The sequence below is a fragment of the Ahaetulla prasina genome, chromosome 4 (genome assembly GCF_028640845.1).
Source record: "Ahaetulla prasina isolate Xishuangbanna chromosome 4, ASM2864084v1, whole genome shotgun sequence".
NCBI classification, from domain to species: domain Eukaryota; kingdom Metazoa; phylum Chordata; class Lepidosauria; order Squamata; family Colubridae; genus Ahaetulla; species Ahaetulla prasina.
The window spans coordinates 121,984,601-122,011,828 of record NC_080542.1 but is presented as its reverse complement, the minus strand read 5'-3'; the positions used below and the strand labels follow the sequence as shown (position 1 = coordinate 122,011,828).

At 39.4% G+C, this 27,228-nt stretch overlaps 1 protein-coding gene across 3 annotated transcripts in view; it reads right to left on the bottom strand.

Annotated features, from left to right (window-relative positions):
• The window catches only part of ITGA8 (integrin subunit alpha 8), a 173,433-nt gene that overhangs the window by 121,590 nt on the left and 24,615 nt on the right, over positions 1-27,228 (bottom strand). For all 3 annotated transcript variants that reach the window (XM_058179912.1, XM_058179911.1, XM_058179910.1), the window contains exon 3: positions 6,456-6,556. In XM_058179912.1, the coding sequence (XP_058035895.1) occupies positions 6,456-6,556 (101 nt within the window). The remainder of the gene's footprint in view (positions 1-6,455; positions 6,557-27,228) is intronic.

Sequence of the window (27,228 nt, the reverse complement as noted above, 5' to 3'; positions counted from 1 at the left end):
AGGCAAGTTTTTTTGCCTAGGGGTAGAGTTGAATAATAAATTGCTTGAACCCCAAAGAATTGTTCTAATCTATATGCTTTCGCTCACTAGATTTATATCCATCTTTATCCTGGAGTTCAAGAGGTATACAACTTACCCTTGTGGCAAAAACCAAACTACAGGTAGTCCGCAACGTATGACTGTTTCTTAATGAACATTCAAAATTTTGAGAGGCCACTGTATAGCTACTTATCATCCACTTTCAGAATTATGAGAGCAACACATGTCCCTATATTCACATGATTACATTTTGGGAACTTGGCAACCAATTCACTTTTAGCACTCTTTGCAGCATCCTGTGATCACGTGACCACAGTTTGTGAAGGTTTTTTATTGATTTCTGGCATTTATTTCTGGTTTCCTGAAAAAATACCCAAAGAAGAAAATATATTCACTTAACGACAGTGGCGTTAATTTAAGACTGAGTTGCTTATTTAATAATTGAAGTATTTCTTAAACGGCTGTCTTAAACAATGCCATTACTTAGAATCCTGTCAAGTGATACCACAATTTATGACGACAAAGACTTATTAACTTAATTCCAGGTTGAATTGTGACTGTTAAGTTCAGTACAACCTATAGTGCTGTTGTAAAATGTTACAGTGCCAAGGTCATATCAGGGGCTTGGCAACTAGATCACATTTATAATTGATTGAACCTTGTTGCTGGTATCTTTGAGGTTTACACTGACTGTTTCCCTATGATTATCATTAAGTGTTGTACCTTATGATTCTTGACTAATTTATCTTTTCTTTTATTTACTTCTTTTATTTACTTTCTCTTCTTTACCCTGAGAGCATATACACCAAGACCAATTCCTTCCAATTCCAAGTGTGATTGTGTCCAATCACACTTGGCCAATAAAGAATTCTTTTCTATTCTTCTATTCTAAAAGTGTCCCATGGTCATGTGACTGCAATTTGTGACATTTCTCCCAGTTTCTAGCAAAAATACCCATTCAGACAAAAGTTTGCACTTATGATCATGTGATTCACTTAATTACTGCTATTAAAGTGGTCATGTGGCTGCCTTATATAGAAAATATAGTGCTAATTGCCTGTTTGTTTATCTATCTATCTAAGTGGCTAATGGAATATTGAAATAAATATTGAAATAAAGGATAATGAAATATCCTTTAATGCTCGAAAAATCTAATAAACATTATAGATCACTGATCAAGAGAGTTTACAAATAGCTATCTATTCATCTAAGGTTATCATTACCAGAAAGTTTCTTCAGCAATCCTACTGCCTTTTTTTTAGCTTTACTTTTTCCAACAGAGAGGAATAGTGCATTACAGCTGGATATAATGTCCAGTTAGGATGGCAAGTTTAAGCAATGTCCTTAAACTGTTACATATATTGGTGAGAAACCAGATTAACTAAAGGGCTTATTTCTTAGGTGTGAATGTGGGTATTTATGTTGGATACATGACACACTGTTGAGATGAAAGCAGTAGAAAAGAGAGCTGGCTGCCTCTGGAATGTCACTTATGGTCTGGGGACCCTGTTGGTGGCTTGCAATTTTTCTTAAATAAATAGTTGGCTCTTATTTTGGGAATGATTAGGTTCTGATCCTTTCTTTGGATATTTCATATTTCACTGTTTTATCTCATTTTACCATTTATTTCAAGCTAGTTTGAGAATATTACACTGCAATTGATTTTTGTTTCAAAAGGGAGCAGATGGATACTTCTGATTATTAGCAATTAAAGGCAAAGAAAATTAATACAGACAAAAAGGGGCTTAGGATATCTTCTGTTGGTATAATGATACCCAAAACAAATATAACAAAAGTATTATAAGTGTTCAGTTCACACTCAAATCAGAAATTCTTACTACGCAGAAAAACAAGGCCCCTGTAATAAAAACAACATTAACAAACTTTATAATTCTGCAAGAGATATGCAGCAAAGGATAAACGTATGAGCTTTATCTTATGCTTTGGAAGAAAATGCTCCTTTGTCAGCTAGGAAAAATTACTTTGTGACATTTTATGCATGCTTTCCTTTTGATACTTATTTTGTGTAAAAAAATCAATATTGCATTTCAAAAAGAGGCAGAATGGGAAGAAAAAAGTAAGGCATGCAAAGAAAGGTAAATCAGTTTGGAATCCGAGAACTGGACTGCTTGAAGACTTGTGGGAATTTCCCATGCCAACAATCTCTGTAACAAGATAGGGTGATGTTTTATTCATCACCAGCTTTATGTCAAAGTCCTTTTCTAGGGTTAACCATATGAGCAAACATTTCAAGCAAGGCATTTCCTTTAGATACACAATCTTATTTAGAAATAATTCAAACCATTTTGAAACAAATTCCCAAGACAACACCAGCTGTTTTGTAATTGTTTGGGAAAATTAAGCATGACCAAATCCATGGTTCGAAACATGAAATGTTTTGTGAAGCTTTGCATTAAATCCTTCTGCACTAATTTCTAATATGAAATGCCTTCGTAAGGCATTCCTTCCTTTGATAAGGAAACCATCACAACTAACTTACAACTTAATGAAACTGCTCGAAAGAAAACAGATTGTTACAGGGCTTCAGCTGGAAATTTCCATTGAAGCATGCAGAAGAAGCTTCCCGAAGATTTATGAAAGAAACTTCAGATTTAGAGCCATAGCTCCATTGATTCTACTATAGTAGAGCAATAGTTCTACAACTGTGAGGAGCATTTTCCAACTGAGGTAATGGTAAGCCATGATTTATTGGATTAGCCACAATAAGTCATAATTTATTAACTGCAATGGCTAGATTCATACAACACATTTTTTTGTTGTTGTTAGTTGCAAAGTCATGTCCAACCCATCGCGACCCCATGGACAACGTTCCTCCAGGCCTTCCTATTGTCTACCATCCTCTGGAGTCAATTTAAGCTCACGCCTACTGCTTCAGTGACTCCATCCAGCCACCTCATTCTGTGTCATCCCCTTCTTCTTTTGCCCTCAATCTTTCCCAGCATTAGGCTCTAGAAGGAAGTGAGTCCTTCCTTCTTATTAGGTAGCCAAACTATTTGAGTTTCATCTTCAGGATCTGATCTTCTGAAGAGCAGTCAGGGTTGATTTCCTCTAGGACTGATTTGTTTGTTCGCCTTGCAGTCCAAGGGACTCGCAGGAGTAATAATAATAATAATAACAACAGAATTTGAAGGGACCTTGCAGGCCTTCTAGTCCAACCCCCTGCCCAGGCAGGAAACCCTACACCATCTCAGACAGATGGCTATCCAACATTTTCTTAAAAATTTCCAGTGTTGGAGCATTCACAACTTCTGCAGGCAAGTCGTTCCACTTATTAATTGTTCTAACTGTCAGGAAATTTCTCCTTAGTTCTAAGTTGCTTCTTGCCATTGCTTCTTGTTCTACCCTCAGGTGCTCTGGAGAACAGCCCAACTCCCTCTTCTTTGTGGCAACCCCTGAGATATTGGAACACTGCTATCGTGTCTCCCCTAGTCCTTCTTTTTATTAAACTAGACATACCCAGTTCCTGCAACCGTTCTTCATATGTTTTATCCTCCAGTCCCCTAATCATCTTTGTTGCTCTTCTCTGCACTCTTTCTAGAGTCTCAGCATCTTTTTTACATCGCGGCGACCAAAACTGAATGCAGTATTCCAAGTGTGGCCTTACCAAAGTGGCACTAACACTTCACATGATCTTGATCTATCCCTCTGTTTATGCAGCCCAGAACTGTGTTGACTTTTTTGGCAGCTGCTGCACACTGCTGGCTCATATCTAAATGGTTGTCCACTAGGAGTCCAAGATCCCTCTCACAAGTACTACTACTGAGCAAGGTACCACATATACGGTACATGTGCATTTTTTTTTTTTTGCCTAAATGTAGAACCTTACTTTTTTCACTGTTAAATTTCATTTTGTTAGATAGCGCCCAATGTTCAAGTCTGTCAAGATCCTTCTGTAACTTGAGCCTATCTTCTGGAGTGTTGGCTATTCCTGCCAGCTTGGTGTCATCTGCAAATTTGATGAGTTCCCCATCTATCCCCTTGTCCAAGTCATTGATGAAGATGTTGAAGAGTACTGGGCCTAAAACAGAGCCTTGGGGTACTCCACTGCATGTGGATGTAGTTCCATTGAGGACTACACGTTGAGTGCAGTTGGTCAGCCAGTTATGAATCCATCTGATGGTGGTGCTGTCTAACCCACATTTTTCTACTTTATCTAGTAGGAGGTTATAGTCTACTTTATCAAATGTTTTATTGAAGTCCAAGTAAATCCAAGTCTTCTCCAGCACCAGAGTTCAAAGGCCTCAATTCTTTGGTGCTCAGCCTTTCTTATGGTCCAACAACACATTTAGTCACCTGTTTTTTAAAAAGCTGCTTTCTAGACTCTCCAAGCTATCCCTATCATCTTACTAGTCAGACTACTTAGACAAAGGTCCCCATCCTAACACCCAGGCTGTTGACCAATACTGGTCTCTGGCCTGTTAGGAACCAGGCATGCAAGTAGCAGGAGAGTGAGCAAAATTTTATCTGCACATGTGCAGGCTCTAAGTGATGAAACCATCCCCTGTGGAAAAATTGTATTCCATGGAACCGTGCCAGAAGGTTTTAATAACAATTAATAACAATCATTTATATATCTTGGATTCAGGATAAAATTTATTATTTCATTCAGATTTTAAACATCTGTCTGCATCCTCACTTTGAAAATTTTCTGAGAAAACTCTATTTATATATCCCTTACTATCCACATTTAAAATATAATTTTTATTGCATTATACTTTTTCCAGAATAAGGATTCTACTTGGTTTTTCACTATAGGCAGGTGACTATACTTTAGAAACTAGAGGGGAGGTGGGGATAAAGTACTCAGTAGGGGCCAAAATTGTTTTAATTAATTTACGTTCAAGGCCCAGTTTGGTGCAGTTTTTAAAACAACAGATGAAAAACTGGGAAAATGTGAGAAAGCAATGGCAAACCACTTCCAAAAATATTGCCAAGAAAACTCCAGGGACTTATCCAGGCAGTGGCCAGGAGTCAATGCTGACTTTAAAGCATAACATGTACCCTCTCTTACACACAAAATTCAATTCAATTAAAGTAACTTAATGGAGATAATATATTACATTCCTATACTGAATCATTTTCCCTTCTCATGGAATTTAATGATTTTTTTTGGGGAGGAAGCTCCAGATCCCTTGAAATAAAGATAAATAAGCACATGTTTTTCCATCTCTTTCAAGAATAATTCCAAACCCAATACTAGGTGTATATATCAAAATAGTGGTATAAAGGTTTTATAAAGGCCTGACTGGAGATTGAAATAGGTTTGTGGAACAAGCAAAATAATAACAGATGCCAAAATCTCTGTTCATATTCCTACTACAACACGAACTATGAATTAATGTGAGTTAAACACTAAAGAGTTCTCTAATATTAGAAATTAAACTTCTGGGGGTCTTTTGAATGCTCTTTAACTTATTTTCAGTATAGAATTTATTTTAGTTTGCCAAGTCTTCCATAAGCATGTTTACCACAGATATTGCTCTAAAATAAATATTTATCAATTAACAACAATTTACTATCGAGCTGCATTTCACAGCACTTAGGTTAATACAGAATTACACTAGGATATTGATTACTTTAGAATATGGATGTAATGGAAAGTTGGAATAATCTTGAGGAGGATTAACTGCAACTAAGATAATAGTCAGAAATTTGAATCTAAGGCAGAAAGGCAATTTGACAAAGTACCTGAAAACTGAATTTCTGCACTTCTTAAGAAGATAAAGTGTGTGTGTGAGAGAGAAACTTACTCAGAGTTGCAAGATTCTGTTACTGTAATCTTACAATAAAAGGAATATTAACATGGATAACTTTGGTTTGCTGGTTTAGTCTACCATGAAGATAAAACTTATCCTAGGATATTCTTTAAAAATAAGATTCAACATTAAAATCACTTACCGCACACACATACATATACAGAATATCTAGATTGATAATTACCTCCCTTTATTTATTTATATTTCATTTATAGCCCATTATAATCCATTAGATTGAAACTATATTGAGAACACACTCTCTAGAGTTGGAAACTGCTTTGGATATACATTATAGAGCAAGAAGGGGTATGCATAAAGTGTCTTTTTTTAAAACCAGGGTTATCTTTATCCAGGATTAGGTAACAATTGTAAAAGACAGCTAAACAATCTTGGAAAAAAGATATAATTCCTTTATAGAGTTGTAGACAAGCACCTTTTGCCTTCATACCTGAACCACTAAACCTAACCTTTATATTGACTATGTCAAGACACCTTGGCTAATCTAATGAAGGCCAATACAGTAATGAATTTGGAGTTGTCTTCTTTATGAATCAGCGTAACAATGTTTTTAATAAACACATGTGCTTTAAATACATACAGTTCAAAAATGAATATCTAAAAAAAGATATAAAAACTTACTACAACTTTTTCTTTATGAGTTCTGATTGTTGCTCCAAACCATTGATTTGATTTAAATTCAAGAGGTTCTCTTGTACTATTAACTTTGATTTTCCTGTTATCTGTAAAAGAAAGAAAAACACATTTATATTTACCCATGCTGTTTTAGAAGGAGAGGGGAAGGAGAAAGGGGAAGGGTATAGTCAAGGTTACTTCATTTAAGTTGCTATTTATAACGGATTGGATCTGAAGTAGGTAAGTTATCAAATCCTATCAAATCCTGTACCTGTTAACAATGGTGTACCCCAAGGCAGCGTTTTAGGACCAACACTCTTTATACTTTACATAAATGACCTTTGCAATCATATTAAAAGCAACTGCATTCTCTTCACTAATGATGTAAAACTATTCAACACCACCGACAATGTTACTACCCTTCAAAAAGATCTTGACTATGTGTCAGATTGGTCAAACAAGTGGCAACTTCAAATCTCAACCAACAAATGTTCTGTCTTGCACATTGGCAAAAAAAATCAGAACATAAAATACAAGTTAGATGACCCTCACTCTGTCAAGGACCTTGGAGTATTAATTTCTAAAGATCTAAGTGCCAGAGCCCACTGTAACAACATTGCTAAAAAGGCATTAAGAGTTGTTAACCTAATCTTGTGTAGCTTCTTTTATGGTAAAATTATACTACTAACTAGAGCATACAAAACATTTGTTAGACCAATCCTCGAATACAGCTCATCTGTCTGGAACCTGCACTCATATCAGACATTAATACAATTAAGAGGGTCCAGAGATATTTCAAGAGAAGAGTCCTCCATTCCTCTACCAGCAAAGAATATCTTATGCCACCAGACTTGAAATTTTGGGCTTAGACAACTTAGAACTATGCCGCAGTCAGTCTGACCTAAGTGTAGTACATAAAATTATCTGCTACAATGTCCTACCTGTCAATGACTACTTCAGTTTCAACCACAACAATACATAAGCAAACAATAGATACAAACTCAAGGTAAACTGCTCCAAATTCAATTGCAGAAAATATGACTTCAGCAACAGAGTGGTCAATGCCTGGAATGCACTACCTGACTTATTTTATTTATTTATTTATTATTTACATTTGTATACCGCCCTTCTCCCGAAGGACTCAGGGCGGTTCACAGCCAAATAAAAATACAATACTATAAATACAGATTAAAAATACAATTAAAAAACTTATTAAAATTGGCCAGAATTAAAATTTGGAACTAAAAACCCCTTAAAACACATTAAAACACATTAAAACACTACCCCAGTCCAGCGCAGATAAATAAGTAGGTTTTAAGCTCGCGGCGAAAGGTTCGGAGGTCCGGAAGTTGACGAAGTCCTGGGGGGAGTTCGTTCCAGAGGGCGGGAGCCCCCACGGAGAAGGCCCTTCCCCTGGGTGTCGCCAGACGACACTGTCGCGCCGATGGCACCCTGAGGAGCCCCTCTCTGTGAGAGCGCACGGGTCGGTGAGAGGTATTCGGTAGCAGCAGGCGGTCCCGTAAGTATCCCGGCCCTATGCCATGGAGCGCTTTAAAGACATTCACCAACACCTTGAAGCGCACCCGGAAGGCCACAGGTAGCCAGTGCAGCCGGCGCAGGATGGGTGTCACTGGGAGCCACGAGGCTCCTCAATCACCCGCGCCACTGCATTCGGGACTAACTGCAGCCTCCGGATGCCCCTCAAGGGGAGCCCGATGTAGAGAGCATAGCAGTAGTCCAGACGAGACGTCACAAGGGCGTGAGTGACTGTGCACAAGGCATCCCGGTCAGAAAGGCGCAATTGGCGCACCAGGCGAACCTGGTGGAAAGCTCTCCTGGAGACGGCCGTCAAGTGGTCTTCAAAAGACAGCCGTTCGTCCAGGAGAACGCCCAAATTGCGCACCCTCTCCATCGGGGCCAATGACTCGCTCCCGACAGTCAGCCGCGGACTCAGCTGGCTGTACCGGGATGCCGGCATCCACAGCCACTCCGTCTTGGAGGGATTGAGCCTGAGCCTGTTCCTCCCCATCCAGACCCGTACGGCCTCCAGACACCGGGACAGCACTTCGATGGCTTCATTGGGGTGGCCCGGTGTGGAAAAGTACAGCTGGGTGTCATCAGCGTACAGCTGGTACCTCACACCAAAGCCACTGATGATCTCACCCAGCGACTCTGTGGTTTCTTCCCCAAACCCCCAAAACTTTAACTTTAGACTGGCTACTGTTGACCTCACCTCATTCCTAAGAGGTCTGTAAGGGGCATGCATAAGTGCACCAACGTACCTACCGTCCCTGTCCTAATGTTCCCTTTTTACTCTATCCTTTATTCAAAATCATGTTCATACTCTTATCTGTTATCTTACATATGCTTGTCAAATAAAATAAATATTTAAATAAATAAAGTTTAATTTTTTTCTACACTGAAAAGAGTGTAACTATTTCATCTTCATCTATTTCAAAAAAACAGTTTTCTGCCTTTTGAGGTGGACTATGTTAGAAAACATATCACAGCTTACTCAATTAGAGCTTTTTGGGTTTACAGCATTGACCCAAACCTAACCACTTGGACTGGATTTTCACAACATACTAACCAAAAAGATGGTTCTGTAGCAGTGGTGGGTTGCTCCTGGTTCTGTCCGGTTCTTGCGAACCGGTAGTAAAAGCGGCAGGAAGGTCTGCCCACCTGCCCAGACATCATAATGGACGATCTGCATATGCACAGAAGCGTGTGAGCGTGAGCAGCACAAGCGCGCGCACGTGCACTCCCGTTGCAAACTGGTAGTAAAGATAAGTAGAACCCACCCCTGTTCTGTAGATACAAACATAGATAATACTAATAAATATATATTGCTGAAAACATTTGTATTTTCTTCCAAAATTGATTAAAATTCTAAAGACTTTCAGGATTTTGATTTCAATGATACATCCGTATTATTTTCTTTTTCTTCATATCGAAGTATTTTTGTCTCATCTTTCTTCCAGGAAGTTTTTTAACTAGTCTATGGCCCTGATATTCCCTGGACGATTTTCATCAAATTTCTATTCTGCTTAGTATTTCATCTCAAATAAGATTAGCCAAGTTCTGCCATCTGTTGAGACAACAAGGAACTACTTTTTGTATCATTCATTCTTAGTCTCTAAGCTTTAAACTCAGCCAATGAAGCTGTTTGGGGATACATAGAGAAGCAACAGCTGAACAGCAATTCAGATTTAAGTCTTTCAAACATAAGAAAAGCCTCATTAGATCATAGATAGATCTGATATACCCAAGAAGATTCTATAAATTCATTTTTTCTTGGTGAGTACACAACAGACTAATGTTTTCCACCAAAAAGGAAGAATGAAGCTCAATTTACATTTTGTAGTACATACCAAGTTCCACATTATGGCATAGAAATACAAACTATATACTTCAATTCCCAAAGTTCATGCATAATCAAAACAACAATCAATTGTTACAGTCAAAAATATGTGAATATTCCAGTGTCATGAATTAATATCGCTGACCAATGAGATGTGCATTTTTAGTTTAGGTATACTAAAATAATTTTGGAAATTGATGCAAAAAAACCAACAACAGTAATAAACCCATGTAGGTAGGAGCTTCAAGATGCTACTCAATTGTGCATATAAATAAATACACTTCTAAAAGGACACTTTAATATTTTCCCCTCTTTGTTATGAAGTGAGATTACACATTTTTATTTGATCAGCAATAACTTCTCAAATTCTGTTGTCCCATTCTGGCTACTAGATATCTTTATTTGGACCAGTATTACATGTGTAGTATACTACCATAAGAAACAGCTCTGCAACACTGCTTTATATATACACCATATCTGTCATCATAAGAAAAACCATCTGTGTAAAAATTCAGGCCAATTATAGTGTATTTCAGGTTGTAATATAAAGCAGCCCTCTCTTCCTTTCACCCTCAGTCCTCTGAAGTAAACTGATTTCCCATATGTTCCTAAGCTGTGTTCCTTCTTCACTAGTCATCCTTAATGAATTTCTCTATTTATTCCCCCAAACAAAGACATACTCCTGGCCTTTCTTATCTGGATAATTCTGCCTGGTTTCTGCTTCCTATCAGGGAGTTCTCCAGGTCTTCTCATTATTTCAGTTAAATAAAAACAAAAACTGTGAAAGCAGGAATTTGAAAGTTTTTTTTTCAGTGTCAAAGTATATTATCAACATTAGCAAAACTGCAGAGAATATGCATTAAACACACAGTATATTTTAACTAGAAAGTTCAAAAATGGAAGTCACTGAACTAACTTGCTGCCCACTTCTGTCTCTCTCATGTTTACCATAGTAACATTCAGCATGACATGATTGTGTCCTTAAACAAAGAAAGTGTGCAGAAAACAAAATGGATTGGAACTTGTATAAAACAAGTCACAAAATGAAGCTTCTATAAAGTTGGTACTGAAGGGAATTTCAATGTTGCTCACAACCCAAGAGCATGGAGGGAAGATACAGGTAGGTAGGTATGTAGGTAGGTAGGTAGGTAGGTAGGTAGGTAGGTAGGTAGGTAGGAAGGTAGGTAGGTCCTAATGTTCCCTTTGATTGTATCCAATTCGTATGGTTATTTCATGCATATACTTATATATACTGTTGTGTTTGACAAATAAAAAAATAGATAGATAGATAGATAGATAGATAGATAGATAGATAGATAGATAGATAGATAGATAGATAGATAGATAGATATGAATGATAGGTAGTAGGTAGGTAGGTAGATACCGTGTTTCCCCAAAAACAAGACCCTGTCTTATATTTTTTTGAACCCTGAAATAAGCACTTGGCCTTATGTCCATGCACTCAAAAGCCCAATTGGGCTTATTAGCAGAATATGCCTTATTTTGGGGGAAATAGGAGAGAGAGAGAGAGAGAGAGAGAGAGAGAGAGAGAGAGAGAGAGAGAGAGAGAGAGAGAGCATCTCATTAAGAAGACACAGAAATGCAGCAAATGTTAATTATTTAATTTGCATTTATTGCCAGTGCTTTGTCAATTTCTGGGAACTGCAATTAGGTGTCAATTGTCCAGTCAGCATTGTTGTCCATCATAGAAAGACAACATCAATGCTGTAGCTTAAATCCTGATGAATCAGGAAAATATTATTGGTAAGATCAGGTCCCTGCCATATCTTACTACCAGAAAGCTCCAAGATGGATGTCCTCTTTGATAATACTCCTCTGGAAAGTCACAAGCATAAACAATTTGAACCTGCAACCTCCTTTATAGTTTCCTTTCCTTTCCTTACTTTTTCTATTTTGTCTTCTTAGATCTCTCTAAGGCAGTGTTTCTTAATATTTTCCTCTCAGGACCCTTCCCACTGTTAAAAAAATGATGGAATTTTTATTTTTATAGACTATAGTCATCAATATTTACTTTATTAAAAATTAAAATTGATACATCCACTGGATATTTATTGAATCCTCTAAATTAACAATATTGAACATGTTAAATATTAGCATAAAGAAAATATTTTTAATGAAAAAAACCTATTTTTTTAATCCATAAAAATAATGAGAAGAATGACATTGTTTTAAATTATTGCACGTTCAGGTAGTCCTCAATTTATGACCATAATGGAGCCCAAAATTTTTGTCCCAAATCAAGACATTTGTTAAGTAAGCTTTGACCCTTTTTATGACCTTTCCTGCCACAGCTGTTAAGTAAATCATTGCAGTTTCTAAGTTAGTAACAGGATTGTTAAATGACTTTGGATTCCTTATTTACTTTGCTTGTCAGAAGGTCACAAAAGGTGATCACATGAAGGGGGGGTGGGGGGACACTCTAATCATCATAAATATGAACCAGCTGCCATGTGTCTGAATTTTGATTATGTGACCATGCAATGGTTACATTGCAAGCACCCTACGCTCTGGTACAATCCAAGTTTGTTCTATGGTGCAAATTCCATAGCAGAGTGCAGGAAGAAGGCAAATCCATCAACTATTATGTGGCAGCACTGAAAAAGGCCCAGTCTACTGCAGGTTTAGAGAATTAAAGAACATATTGCTGGAGCAATTCACAGTGGAGTGAGGGATTTTACCTTGCAAAGGTGGCTGTTTGCAAAGCCTAAACTCACTCTACAGACAGTGCTTGATGAAGGCAAAGCAGCAGAGTCCTCACACAAATCTGCAGCAGCTCTACAAAAGGCGGGAAACGTGATGACTTCACGCCAATCCTCCGCAGTCCACCAAGAAAGTGCCGAGCTAATTGAGTCATCAGAAGAAGAAAATGGCATCTGCTGCTTACAATCGGAGAGGGAGAAAAAGACAGTATTCCCAGATGCAGAGGGAAGGCAGCCACTGTGTTCAGGATGTGGGGGCAAATATCCCAGGGCAGCGTGCAGATATAAAAAGACAGTGTGCCAGAGATGTGACTGAAAGGGGCATCTCGCACGAGTCTGCTGCACTAGCTAGGCCGCCATATTCCGCACATGACAGCAACCCAATGCCGCTGTACCAGCTGACAGAAGGAAGCCGAAATCCTGGAAGTCCAGATGCAGAGAGGACCCACCAGCTGAGGAAAACAATACATATCAAACCAACATCAGGCAGACAAGCTCCTCAAAAGCAAAGAAAATACACATTGCCATTCATTTAGAGAACTCGCAATGCAACTTGGAAATCGACACAGGGTCATCATTGATGATCGTGTCCTGGGAGACAATCAGGAAGGCTGTGCCCAGCCTCAAGAAGGGAGACGTAAGTCCCCAGAGAATACAACTGAAAGACTACCAAGGGAACCGCATCCCTGTCATGGAAAGCGGAACCTTCCAGGTCAAATTTAGGGGGGTTCTCTGGACCCTTGAAACTAATGGTCATCAGCGGTGAATTACCAAGCCTGCTCAGCTTCGATTGATTTGAGGCCCTGGGATTAGGGTGATCGAAATCAATGCCGTCCACCATGAAACACAGACAAACTCATCCGAAAGTTTGAGAATCTTTTCAGCAATGGCCTGGGCAAGTATAAAGGAATGTCTATTTCATTCATCCAAGACTCCAAAATTGCCCCTATTAGGCTCAAATCATGAAGGGTCCCTCTTGCCCACAAACCCAAAATTGATAAAGAATTGGATAAACTAATTGGCCAGGGAATTTTTGAACCCATCGATCATGCCTGATGGGAAACCCCTATCGTCATGCCTATTAAGGCTGATAGATCAGTCCCCATTTGTGCAGATTATAAATGTACCATCAATAAGGCCCTACAACAGAGCGCCTATCCCATACCCATCATTCATTCATTAGAAAAGGGAACACATTTGCTAAGCTCAACCTGGCACAGGCTTACTAGCAGTTGCCAGTCAATGACAGCACAGCCAAAGCATAGATGATTGTCATGCACAGAGCTATGTTCAAGTGTTGCCGGCTACAATTTGTCATGAGCGTGGCACCAGGACAGTTCCAGAGTATAATGGAATGGCTATTACAGGGTATTCCTGGGGGAGTACCCTATTTTGATGATATCCTGGTGTCTGCTGCTGACAAAGCAAAACTATTTGACCGTTTGAGAGCGGTACTCACTAAATTTAGAGAAGCCAGATTTAAAGTCAAACGTGAAAAATGTCAAACAGCAGTACCTAGGGTGGAATTCCTGGGCAACCTGATTGATGTGTCTGGGATACACACCACTAAAAGCAAAGTCGCAGCAATTAATGATGCGGCCACTCCCAAAAATAAAAAGAAATTGTAAGCATTCCTGAGATTGCTTAATTTTTATAACATGTTCCTGGCACAGAAGGCAACTGTGGCAGAAGCTTTGCACTGGCTACTAGGAAAAAAGGCTTCCTGGATCATGCTGAATCTGCCACATTTGAAGCGGTAAAAAGACTTTTGTCATCTGACAATGTGCTAATCCACTATAGTGAGACACTACCATTGGTGCTAACATGTGATGTCTCCCCATTTGGAGTCGGGGCTGTTCTTAGCCACCATATGCTTAATGGCAGCTGGGTGCCCATTGCCTATTATTCTAGGACCCTGTCCTCCGCCAAGCGAAACTAAGGCCAGCTGGACAGGGAAGTGCTGGCTGCAGTCGCTGGAGTCTGGAGGTTCCACAACTACCTGTATGGGAGAGACTTTATACTTGTCACCAATCACAAACCCCTTCTGGGTTTTTTGGCCAGAGACCACCCCACACCAACAGTCTTGTCCCCCACAATGACCAGGTGGACTATTCTTTCTGGCGGCTTACAGCTACCAGCTAATTCACCAGCCTAGAAAGTCCCTGGGTCATGCAGACACTCTCAGCCGCTGCCCGCTGCCTACCCTGGTTGAAGGCCCTGCCCCCATTTGCCCAGTTCTCCTTATCGAGGACATTGCCACTGGGGCAATTACTGCAGCTGAAATTGCAAGATATTTGGCTAAAGATAAAGACTTAATGCAAATATTGAATTATGTATGGCGATAGCCCACTTCAGGGTACTGTGCAACCATATTATGTATGCCGAAATGAATTATCTGTGTTGAAGAGTTGTCTGTTGTGGGGGGAGGGGATTGTCATGCCCCCCAGATTAATACATGCAGTGTTAGAAGTCTTATATGTGGGACATCCTGGAATAGTCAGGATGAAAGCCCTGGCTCGGAGCTATATCTGATGGGCAAATATGGAGCAGGAAATAGAGGAATGGGTCGCCACCTGCTCACCATGTCAGGAATCCAGACTGGCACCCTGTTCTACCCTGGCAAGGGAATGGGAGACCCCTAATGCACCATAGTCCCAGGTGCATATTGACTTTGCGGGACCAGTAAAGGGCCAAAGCTTCCAAATTCCTAATCTAGAAAGACTGCAGAGAAGAGCAACAAAGATGATTAGGGGACTGGAGGCTAAAACATATGAAAAATGGTTGCAGGAACTCAGTATGTCTAGTTTAATGAAAAGAAGGACTAGGGGAGACATGATAGCAGTGTTCCAATATCTCAGGGGTTGCCACAAAGAAGAGGGAGTCAGGCTGTTCTCCAAAGCACCTGAGGGTAGAACAAGAAGCAATGGTTGGATTCCCTGATCAAGGGAAGAAGCAACTTAGAACTAAGGAGAAATTTCCTGGCAGTTAGAACAATTAATAAGTAGAACGACTTGCCTGGAGCATTGAGTTGTGAATGCTCCAACACTGGAAATTTTTAAGAAAATGTTGGATAACCATCTGTCTAAGATGGTGTAGGGTTTCCTGCCTGGGCAGGGGGTTGGACTAGAAGGCCTCAAAGGTCCCTTCCAACTCTGTTGTTGTTGTTGTTATTTGTGGTTGATACATTTTCTAAGTGGCTGGAGATGTTCCTGATGTCTACAACCACAGCTGAACCAGTCATCCAGATGTTTTGGTATCAGGCAATAGGCCCCAATTTATGGCCAAGCAATATGAACTCTTCCGGGCAAAGCATGGTATCAGACATGTCTTCATTGCCCCCTTTCATCCAACCAATAATGGGCAGGCTGAATGGATGGTAAGATCCGCAAAAGAGGCACTGTCCAGAATGGGCCCAGGGGATTGGCAAGCACGAATCGATAAATTTCTTATAGTGCACATATTATCCCAAGCACAACAACTAACAGGAGTCCTTCGGAACTCCTCATGGGAAGGATAATCCATTCACAATTAGACTGAGTGCACCCAAATTATGTAGCTGAAACACCTCCTGATTCAATGGGAAAAATCTCATCATTTAACATTGGGCCCCGAGTATACGCCCAAAGCTATGCCGGAGGTGCCCTCTGGATTCCAGCCACTGTAGCAGAAATATATGGTCCTCGCTTGTACAAGGTCGAGGTGGAAGACAATAGATTGTGGCGACAGCACTTGGACCATCTCCAAGGCCACCTTGAAAGCTCACCACTGCAACCACCAGAAATAGTTCAATCCGATAAGAGGCTGAGCCCTACAGACACTACCGAACAAAATAAACAAATGTCTAACAATGACTCAAACACAACTGTATAGCGGGAACACCCACTTGAGGAACTAAGACTCCACCACAGACTTCTGGAGGGGTTGGGCCTAGAGATTCCAACCACGCCTCATGACAAAATCCCGAAGATTCCATTGGCAAGTACTGCACCACCAACAAATCCAACCACTCAGGCCAAAGTCCAGGCACCGACTGATGCCCAGGTCATCTAGGGCTCAACAAAGCCCTGCCTACCTATGTGACTACATTTGTAAATGTATTTTTTGATTAGACTATGTTTTTTCCAGAAGGGTAGGGGTGTTGTATATTGAATAGGAGGAAGCATAGGCTTCACTCAGGTCCATCAAACTGGTGGGAAAATACTCAAAACTTATTGGCCAAGCTGTCAGATGAGCTTTTAGCTGGGTTGCACTGATCTACTAATAAAAAGCTGTTGGTACTGTTGGAGCAGTGTCCTGTCTCTTTCATCGCCTGATCTAACAACATGTTAAGAAACATTGCTATAAGGAATTGGCAAGAAACAACATATCCAAACTCAGAAAAAAACATTCCAAGTGGATTCTCTTGAAATGAAACAAAACATCAATAATATGATTTGTAAAAATCCCCCTTGATTATCTCCTCTTGCAAAAATCCCAAACAGGCTGTATAATAAGGAAGGCATCCACAGGCTTGAAACTAGCCCTTTTCTCTGAGGTACTTTGGTTCTGAACTAACTCCTGCCTGGAGATAAACAGCAACAGCAATAGGAGGTCCTTTCATTATAGGTAGGCCTTGTTTAGCAACCACAAGTGGTTAGCAATCACATCTCATTCATTAAGCAACATAATTGATAAGTGAAACCACAACTATAATTATGATCTTTCTTCAGCTTTCCTTTTATTTGCAGACTGAAAACAATTTTCACAAAGTTGTTTTTTATCACCATCATAACTGTGAGCTATTGAATAGAATAGAATAGAATAGAATAGAATTTTATTGGCCAAGTGTGATTGGACACACAAGGAATTTGCCTTGGTGCATATGCTCTCAGTGTACATAAAAGAAAAGATACGTTCATCAAGGTACAACATTTACAACACAATTGATCAATATATCAATATAAATCATAAGGATTACCAGCAACAAGTTATAGTCATACAGTCATAAGTGGAAAGAGATTGGTGATGGGAACTATGAAACGATTAATAGTAGTCAGATTCAGTAAATAGTCTGACAGTGTTGAGGGAATTATTTGTTTAGCAGAGTGATGGCCTTCGGGAAAAAACTGTTCTTGTGTCTAGTTGTTCTGGGTGTGCAGTGCTCTATAGCGTCGTTTTGAGGGTAGGAGTTGAAACAGTTTATGTCCAGGATGCGAGGGATCTGCAAATATTTTCACGGCCCTCTTCTTGATTCGTGCAGTATACAGGTCCTCAATGGAAGGCAGGTTGGTAGCAATTATTTTTTCTGCAGTTCTAATTATCCTCTGAAGTCTGTGTTTTTCTTGTTGGGTTGCAGAACCGAACCAGACAGTTATAGAGGTGCAAATGACAGACTCAATAATTCCTCTGTAGAATTGGATCAGCAGCTCCTTGGGCAGTTTGAGCTTACTGAGTTGGCGCAGAAAGAACATTCTTTGTTGTCCTTTTTTAATGATGTTTTTGATGTTAGCTGTCCATTTGAGATCCTGCGATATGATAGAATCCAGAAATTTGAAGGTTTCTACTGTTGATACTGTGTTGTCAAGTATTGTGAGAGGTGGAAGTATGGAAGGGTTTTTCCTAAAGTCTACCACCATTTCTACGGTTTTGAGTGTGTTCAGTTCCAGATTGTTTTGGTTGCACCACAAGGCTAGTCGTTCGACCTCTCGTCTATATGCGGATTCGTCATTGTCTCAAATGAGACCAATCACTGTTGTGTCATCTGCGAACTTCAGTAGCTTAACAGATGGATCATTGGAGATGCAGTCATTGCTAAACAAAGCAGCCACTAAACAAGGACTATCTGAACCATCAGTTTCTCACTTTTGCCCTGGGGGTTTTAGGAGAAGATTGAAGGGGAAATTCTCATTCACATACCTGCTCTGGCTAAATACCTTTATTTATTCCCTAAATAAAGGGAAACCAAACAAAAAACCTTTTGGAATCCATAGATCAGTTATGTTAGAAAGCCACTGATCAACTCTACCATTTAAACAAAAATCAACTTTATTAAAGGTGTCAAAAAAGACAAGGTTCCACAAGATTACAAACCACACACACACAAATTACACAATTCTAGCTACAGCCAAACAATTAAATTTCCAACCTTTCCTCTATCTCCAAACCACCATCCCTCCCACCACCCACCCCCAGCCCTGCACAAACTCTTCTCATTCAAAACCTGACAAAACCTGACCTTTGTTTTCCTCCATTGGTTCTCAAGACTCAAATTATCCTTTTGGGCACATAAGGCAGCTTGAGATTTAAAAACTACTACCATAGAGTGGTAGTTTGTGCTGACTCTATCAATCACTCAAACTGTAGAAAAATGGGCAGGTGTTGACCCAAAGGCAATAACAACTTCCAAGAAGGTTGAATTTATTTTTTAAAAACAAATATTAAAACAAAATATTAAAACAAATAAGACAATGGGAATACAACTCTGCTAAGTCACTTGTTTTATGCTATGGGGGAGGGGGAAACATTGATTCTACCAAGAAACTCCTTTAATTAAATCCTAAAACGCTAAGCTAAATTAGTAATAGGTCCACATAAATGATCTCTTTAACATTCCCTTTAATGGCCATTTATCATAGCGTGAAGATAACCAGGCCCAGACAGCCAAGTACTACATTTTCTGAACGTCACACCAATCACACCACGACATTTTCTGATGATTTTCATTTCTTTAAAAAAAAAGTTAGCCATTTTTTTCTATTGACATTATTACACTTCCAACTTAATAAGATCAATAACAGATTTTTTATAGCTTTCCTGTACAGCAGAAAAACTCAGCAAAAGCAACTTTGCTAATGTTTTACTTGCACAGATGGAAGAAAGAAAGAAAAAAGCTTTGTATGCAAAGCTTAAAAGGGTATTTTGCCTTGATGAAGCTTCAAAGCATACCTTTAAAACTCTCAGATGAAATGAAGTGGCTCCCACTTTGAAACCTCAAAGCAGGGCAGCCATTTCCCCTCAGTCTGTCCATCAAGTGAGGCTTCTGTGTCTTGTTAAAGTGAAAATACCTCACTTGAAGAGATCACAGAGCATCCTTTCAAATAAACTGCATAAATATTAATATTAATCCATGATACAAGAGATGTCACAAAGAGAACGTATACATAAACCAAAGCTCAATAAACCAAACCAAACCAGCACAGAATTTCTGAATTTTTAAAAGCTCAACATCAATAGGACACTAAAGCTGAAGAAACAAGCCCAGTCTCCATTGCCGTGAAGTTGTATCTACACCAAATCAGTAGCATTAGCAAAAGTCACTTGTAAAATATTATAGCATATATGCACCAAAATTTCTTCATTATTTAAAAAAAAACATGAGTTTCATCTTCTCCTTAAGGAATATTTTATAATAAAAAGATTTTGGCAGCCATGCAATTATTTTCTTCTATCTGTGCATCTGCATCACAAGTGTTTTTCTTTCAACACTCCATGCCTATTTCATCCAATCTAGTCTAGCCCCAAAGCAAGTGGGACATGACTCGATCCATCTGCTATATTGGCTGAGCTAGAAAAAGTAAACACAAAGAGATACATTATCTCCATTGCAGCATCCAGCATGGATGAAACTCAGAAAATAATATCATCCCAGATGGTCACATTTTATTTTGAATTGTAAGCAAAAGTCTTTAAAATGTTCATACTGTTTTTGTTCTGTCTCCTTCCCCACTTCAGACCCACGAGCTGGCCTTCAGCCAGTGGATTCACAGCTCTTATCAGTCCTGGCAGAGAAATCGCAGCTGCCTGCCAAAGTTCAAACAAATGACTCAAGTAGCAAGACTTTCAGCTCTTTTTGAAATGGTTCAGCTAAATTTTGCTTCCCGTGGAGTGAGAGCAGTCCCAAAGCTCCTTATATATCCTGTGGGGTGGGGCTCCTGCCCCACCATTCCTTTTGATAACGCCACCTCTCTAATCTTCTGAAACGCGGGTCAAGCCAAGCTTATTATTATTATCAGCTGGGTCTGAAGGCGTAGCCTGGGGAAGGGAGGAATCAGGGGATGACGGCCTCATTACATCCTCCGAATGGTCTGGTTCTGGCTCCTGGAGCTGAGCCAAAGAAATTGGTGCTCCCGAGGTAAGCCTTACTGGCCCTTCCCCCTCACTTTCGGAGTCATTTTCGGACATGGGGCCAAGTTCGAGGGCTGGAGTCACAACAGTTTTAAATATGCACACTCAAAGTACCTATTTCAAGGTTAAAACACTTTGCACATCGCCTCTCACCTCTTTCCTTCTAGCTCTGCTGTTCTTCCTCCCTCTATTCCAGGGGTAAAATCTAAAAATTTTCCCTACCGGTCCTGTGGGCATGGCTTAATTGGTGGGCATGGCTTGGTGATCAGATGACTAGGTGGGCATCAATTATTTAATTAACAATAAATAATAAAAATAATAAACAAAGTATTAGAAAACAATATGAGGTACCAAAAACCAACTTTCACACTTTACACACACACAACCCAACACAACACAACTGACTCACACACAATGTAAAAGCAGCTGCACCTTCACCCAAAATGGCCCCTGCAACAAGCAGGAACCTCACACAGCCACAAAAAGCTCAAAAAAACAACTTTCACACTTTACACACACACCACAAAACACAACTGACTCTCTCTCACACTCACACACACACCCACAAAATGCCACATACAGCTTTGAGAGATTTTATGTGTTTGTGTAGTTAGAGTGAAACACTACAGAAACACACCAAACCTCAGAAAGCTGCACAAATATTTTATTTTATTATTTTGTTTTATTTATATTTTTTAGATCAGGGGTCTCCAACCTTAGTAACTTTATGGTTTTTGGACGTCAACTGTGGAGTTGAATTTCACAAGCCTTAAAGTTACTAAGGTTGGAGACCCCTGTTTTAGATAAAAGCTGCTAAATTTAAAACTTCCTTAACTTTAAATTGCTGTCTAAAACAAAAAACTCCTTTAAAAAACCCAATTAACTATTTTTAAAGCTCCCCTTCCCCATCTACTTACCCAATTCCAGGCAGGCAGATTGAGTTGCTCACCAAGAAGATGGATTGCAGGCAGGCAGATTCAGTTGCTAGCTGATGCAACTGATTGCAAAGCAAAGCAAGGCTTTGTGAGCCCGAAAGGAGCAGCAATTAGGTAAGTGGGGACGGGGCAATTGGGTGGGCAAGGGTGGGGGCTGTTGTAAGAGGTTGTAAAAAAATTATTTCAAAAGCCTGTGAAGATCAGGCAACTCAGCTGGGATCACCAGAGGAGTCTTTTAAAAGCTTTTTCTTTTACAACCTCTTCGGCCGAAGAGGTTGTTTTAAAAAAAACACTTTTAAAGGGTTCTGATGATCCCAGCTGAGCCACGTAATCATCAAAGGCTTTTTTAAAAACTTTTTAAAGCATTTTTTGGCTGAAGAAAAAATGTTTTTAAAAGTAAAAAAAGCACCTCTGATGATGGAGTGGCTCAGCAGGGGCAGGGAGTGGGGCCAGGGATTTTTGCTACCGGTTTGCAGAACCACGAGCTGCCATCGCTACCAGATCGGGTGATCTGGTCCGAACTGGGAGCATTTCACCCCTGCTCTATTCCAACTGCAAAATGCCTAGCCATCACTGGGAGGTTCCCTGCTCTATTGTGTAATGCTGATCATTAGCCATGATAATTTAATACCAAGAATCATGTTCATGAAATGGACAGTTATATACATTTGATAAATAAATCAATAAAACCCAAGCTAGATCTGGTAATTTACTGTGTTTCTATGTCATTGGAAACATAATTGGTTAACATCATTTCTCCCTAACTTTCATAATTTCCATATCATTCGAATCCCCAGTGACGCGTAATGGGTGAGCTCCCGTTACTTGTCTCAGCTTCTGCCCACCTAGCAGTTTGAAAGCACATAAAAAATGCAAGTAGAAAAATAGGGACCATCATTATTGGGAAAGTAACAGTGTTCCATGAGCCTTTGGTGTTTAGTCACGTCGGCCACATGACCAGGGAGATGTCTTCAGGCAGCACTGGCTCTTTCGCTTTGACATGGAAATGGGCACCACCCCCTGGAGTCAGGAGTGACTAGCAAATGCGCGAGGGGAACCTTTACTTTTATCCCATCGGAAACATAATCTGTTAACATCATTTTCCCCATAATTATACAGTTAGAAACAAAGATCAGTTCAGGAAACAGACTTTCTGCATAAAGTTCAATCTCTAATATCTCTAGTTTCAGGGTGTTGTATCTAGACTGCAAAAATTGAGGTGATATCACTAGATGGCAGCAGAGAGGTAGAACTTGCAAGATAATATTGCTGTCATTTGGTAGTCATCTTGTAGCCCTACTCTAACCAAAATGACCAACTGGAGGATTTTGAAAATCTGGAGAAATTCTGACAGTCTGAAGAAAAAAGACTTTCTGAGCTTAATGTCAGGTTTAAAACTTCATAGTAAGCCAAGGTTTATTTATTGTGACTTATTTAATGAAAGCATAGTTAGCTGGGTTTGCACTAAATATACAAAATAACAATTCATAGTTATGAGACCACAACAACCCAGTTCACAAATTCAGTTCCAAACAAACCATCATGAGTGTTTGCCCAAGTGAGCAAAATATAAAACATATACTGTGATGCAAACTTCTCCCCCTTTGTAATTTGATGACAATGATGACACAAGTAGATAGGTTATGGAGCTTATGTTATGATGCCAAGGCACACATTTAGTTATTTTGACAACATTTGACTTTTTTGAGACATATCTCCATCTTTGGTGTGCAACCACCACTGGTTTGCCCAAACTGGGGCGAACCGGTAGAAACCCACCACTGCTTGCACGCATGCATGCATACATACATACATACATACATACATACATACATACAACAGTAAAGGAAATTGTATGCAAGAGTTTAAGGCAAAGTGAACTACTTTTTAATGAACCAAGTTAATACTTTAGTGACCAGGAATTCTGGTGGCTCAGTGGTTAGAACACAGTATTACTGGCTAACTGTGCCCACAGTCTGGTGTTCAATTCTGACAGGTTTCAAGGTTGACTCATCCTTCCATCCTTCTGAGTTCAGTAAAATGAGAACCCAGATTGTTGAAAACAATATGCTGACTTTGCAAATTGCCCAAAGAGTGATGTAAACACTATGGGGCGGTATATAGGTCTAAATGCCCTTGCTGTTCTTAGGTTCCAAAGTGATATAATTCATGTTCATAGAATTAGGATTTAGAGAGATGTTTCTCCAAATCCTAATTCTCATTGATATTATCCACTTTTCCCTGGATATGACCACATAGACAACAACCATTAATAGTCCCCAATATTGCCTTCTTTAAATGCATATTTCTATGAAAATGGAAAAATTTTAAATTATATCTGTCTTATAAAATATCTGAAACATATTCCAATGGGACCTAAGGCTTCATCTTTTGAAATGTACCATTGAATTGCTTGCTTGTTTTAGGGTGCAGGGCTTAAAAAGGTTAAAAATATAATCTCTCTGAAAATTAATTTCCTACTAAAATTAGTCTGGAACTTGAGATGAAATCCAGAATTAGTCCAGTGCTCTACCTTCTATTCTTTTGACATTTTGTTAAAAATTATGGTCCCGCCAGTGTGGAACTATTAGATAAAGAAGAAACTATGTTCTCTAAAAGGCCTCTGAGTCATACAATATCCTAATAAAATTAAGATAGCTGTGGCTGATGTCTGTACTTTTCTTCAGAACTCTGTGCTACATTGCTGTTGGTCAGGCAGAATCTATTCCCTGTAGGATTGTCATTTAACCATGTTTGTGAAAACAGAACGAAGTGGAAGGCAGCTTGCTGAGATCTAACTTGATCCTGGCGCTGGCCCTTATCCCAAGACCAATTATTTTTATTTATAATATTGAGACTTTCATTCACCATAATTCGTCACAGATCAGTGACTTTCTTGACCATCTTACTAATATATTTCCTAAAATAGAAATTAGGGCTGCTTCACACATGCAGTTGAGCAAGATTTCCTTGTACATACAAAATGCATCAGCTACATGTTCTATCATCAGCCACAGCAGTAATGAAAATTTTCCTACATGGAAGCAATTTCTATATAAGGCAGTCCTGGTGACTATTAAGGTCAGTGGAATCTAATAAAATGCAGTAAATAATTACTAGCAGATCATCTAAAAATCCACACAGCTACAAACATATAGCATTAGGTTGCGCTCTGTGTCATCATTGAATAAAAAGGCATAGGATGAAATAATTTAAAAGAAAAATTTAAATTTTTCTCTCAACATCTTATCTAATTCTTTAGTTATTCTACAAATCAAGATATTCTTGAAGTTAGTAATAGTTTTATCCCAAAAAAAATTCTACAGGAAATCCAAAAAACCTGCAGTTACAGTGAGAATCTTCTGCAATGACTTTTCCCTAGATTCCCAAGCCAGTTTATTGCCTGTGGTATAAGTAAGCAATGCAAGGACTCTCAATGGAACGCAGATCCAATTTTTAAAAATTATTCACAGTCCTTTCTCAGACAGATTACTAACAATAGATGATACATACTTCTCTATTTCAGGATAGAAAACAGAGATCCTAATGTAAATTGTTGTGTAAACCAGGGGTCCACAACCTGTGGGCCATGGCCGTGTGAGTGGTGGGTGAATGCATGCGCACAAAGCTCCATTTGTGTGAGCTGCAGGCACACATGCCTGCCATTTGTGCAAATGGAGCTGTACCAGGGGTGAAATGCTCCCGATTTGGACCGGATTGCCCGATCCAGTAGCAATAGCGGCAGGTGATTCGGAGAACCAGTAGCAAAAATCCCTCCCCCCCCCCCCATGCCCAGCTGAGCTGCGCAATCATGAGAGGGTTTTGTGTTTTTTTTACTTTTAAAAGCATTTTTTCTTTGGCCAAAAAAATGCTTATAATTTTTTTTTAAAAAAAGCTCTGATGATCGTGCGGCTCAGCTGGGATCGTCAGAGGCTTTTAAAAGCATTTTTTTTCTACAATCTCTTCGGCTAAAGAGGTTATAGAAAAAATGCTTTTAAAAGGCTCCTCTGGTAATGCCAGCTGACTTGCCTGATCGTCAGAGGCTTTTTTTTCTTTTAAAGGAAAATTGCTTTTAAAAGAAAAGAAAAGCCTCTGACGATCAGGCAGCTCAGCTGGGATCGTCAGAGGAGCCTTTTTTTCTACAACCTCTTCGGCCAAAGAGATTGTAGAAAAAATGCTTTTAAAATTAAAAAAAAAATAAAAGTTGGCCATGCCCACCCAGTCACACCTCCCCCACCAAGCCACGCCCACAGAACTGGTAGAAACAAATTTTACATTTCACCACTGTGCTGTACATACTTGCACACGCTCCTGCCACTCACACAGAACCATCCTCTCCCCACAGCCGGTCCACCAAACCAGAAAGGTTGAGGACCGCTGGTGTAAACCACTCTTGGATAATGCTTGCTAATCCAAAATTGGAAAGATCCAGATTCAACTGTAGCCCAAGCCATGGAAGCTCAGCATCTCTCAGCCCAACTATCATAAAATATTGTCATAGGACAGAATTGTGTTCCTGAAGGAAACAGAGGAGATAATCTGAAAAATGAATAAAATAATAGATCTAATATATTTAAAAGTATTTAACATGGGAAACCAGAACTGTGTCTGACTATAATATGCATGATACATCCCAATTTAGTTTGCATCATGATTTCTCCTCTTTATTTGGTGTATGGCATACAGTATCAGGGAAGCCTATAAATGCTAGACACAACGCAGTCCTTACAGTCTAGACTGGTAGGTCATTCTATTTGGCATTTGCTCTCCTATCTTTGGTGCACAGTGGGGAGAGAAATAGCTTCACATCAATTAACTATTGAGAAGGATACTCATGTTCCAGCCGGTGGTTGAAATCCTCCCCGGATTGCCGCCGGTTCACTGCCCGCGCATGCACAAAGTGTGCCAAATGCACGCTGCGCATGGAAAAAGGTAGCTTAACAAGGTAAATAGAACAGCAAGGGGGAAACAGCTGTGCCACACGATTTAGATTCACTAGAAAGCAGAATTTTCTGCTTTCTAGTGAATATAAATCGCGCAACTCAACTGATCATCGGAAATACTGGTTCAGACAAACTGGTAGCATTTTGTTACCACCAGTTTGCCCGAACCAGTAACTTTTATCACTACCAGTGCATTTTACCACTGGTTTCAGCCCAAGCAAGATCATTTGCATCTGTTTTTTCTTTCCTTAAAAGGTAGTTGATAAAAGTAATCAGGCATAAATATTTCATCTTTAATTTTAAAGGTAAAATTGGCATCCTCAAATCTCTGGCATCCAAACACAATATTTTTCAAGAGTTATCACCCTTAAATTCCACTTCATGCTATATATCTCACAGGACCTTATCATCTTTGTTAATATTTTTTTCATGTGATTGGATTTCTGGATATGCGCGATGTACAATCCTCTCTCCCTAAACAATACCTGGATTTTGGTTCAACCAACTCTGTTTCTGGACAAACTGACTTATTTTTTCTTTATATTTTTTCAAGTCCCTTCTTGATCCTTGACATGGAGCTCCTACTTTGGATAGAAAACATAAATTGTACTTTTCAATGTACAACTCAGCATACATGAAAGGAATCCATGAGTAGTGTTTTTCAGGTGCCATAGACTTCAGCACTAGAAAAAGAATACAGAGGAAACGATTTCTGCT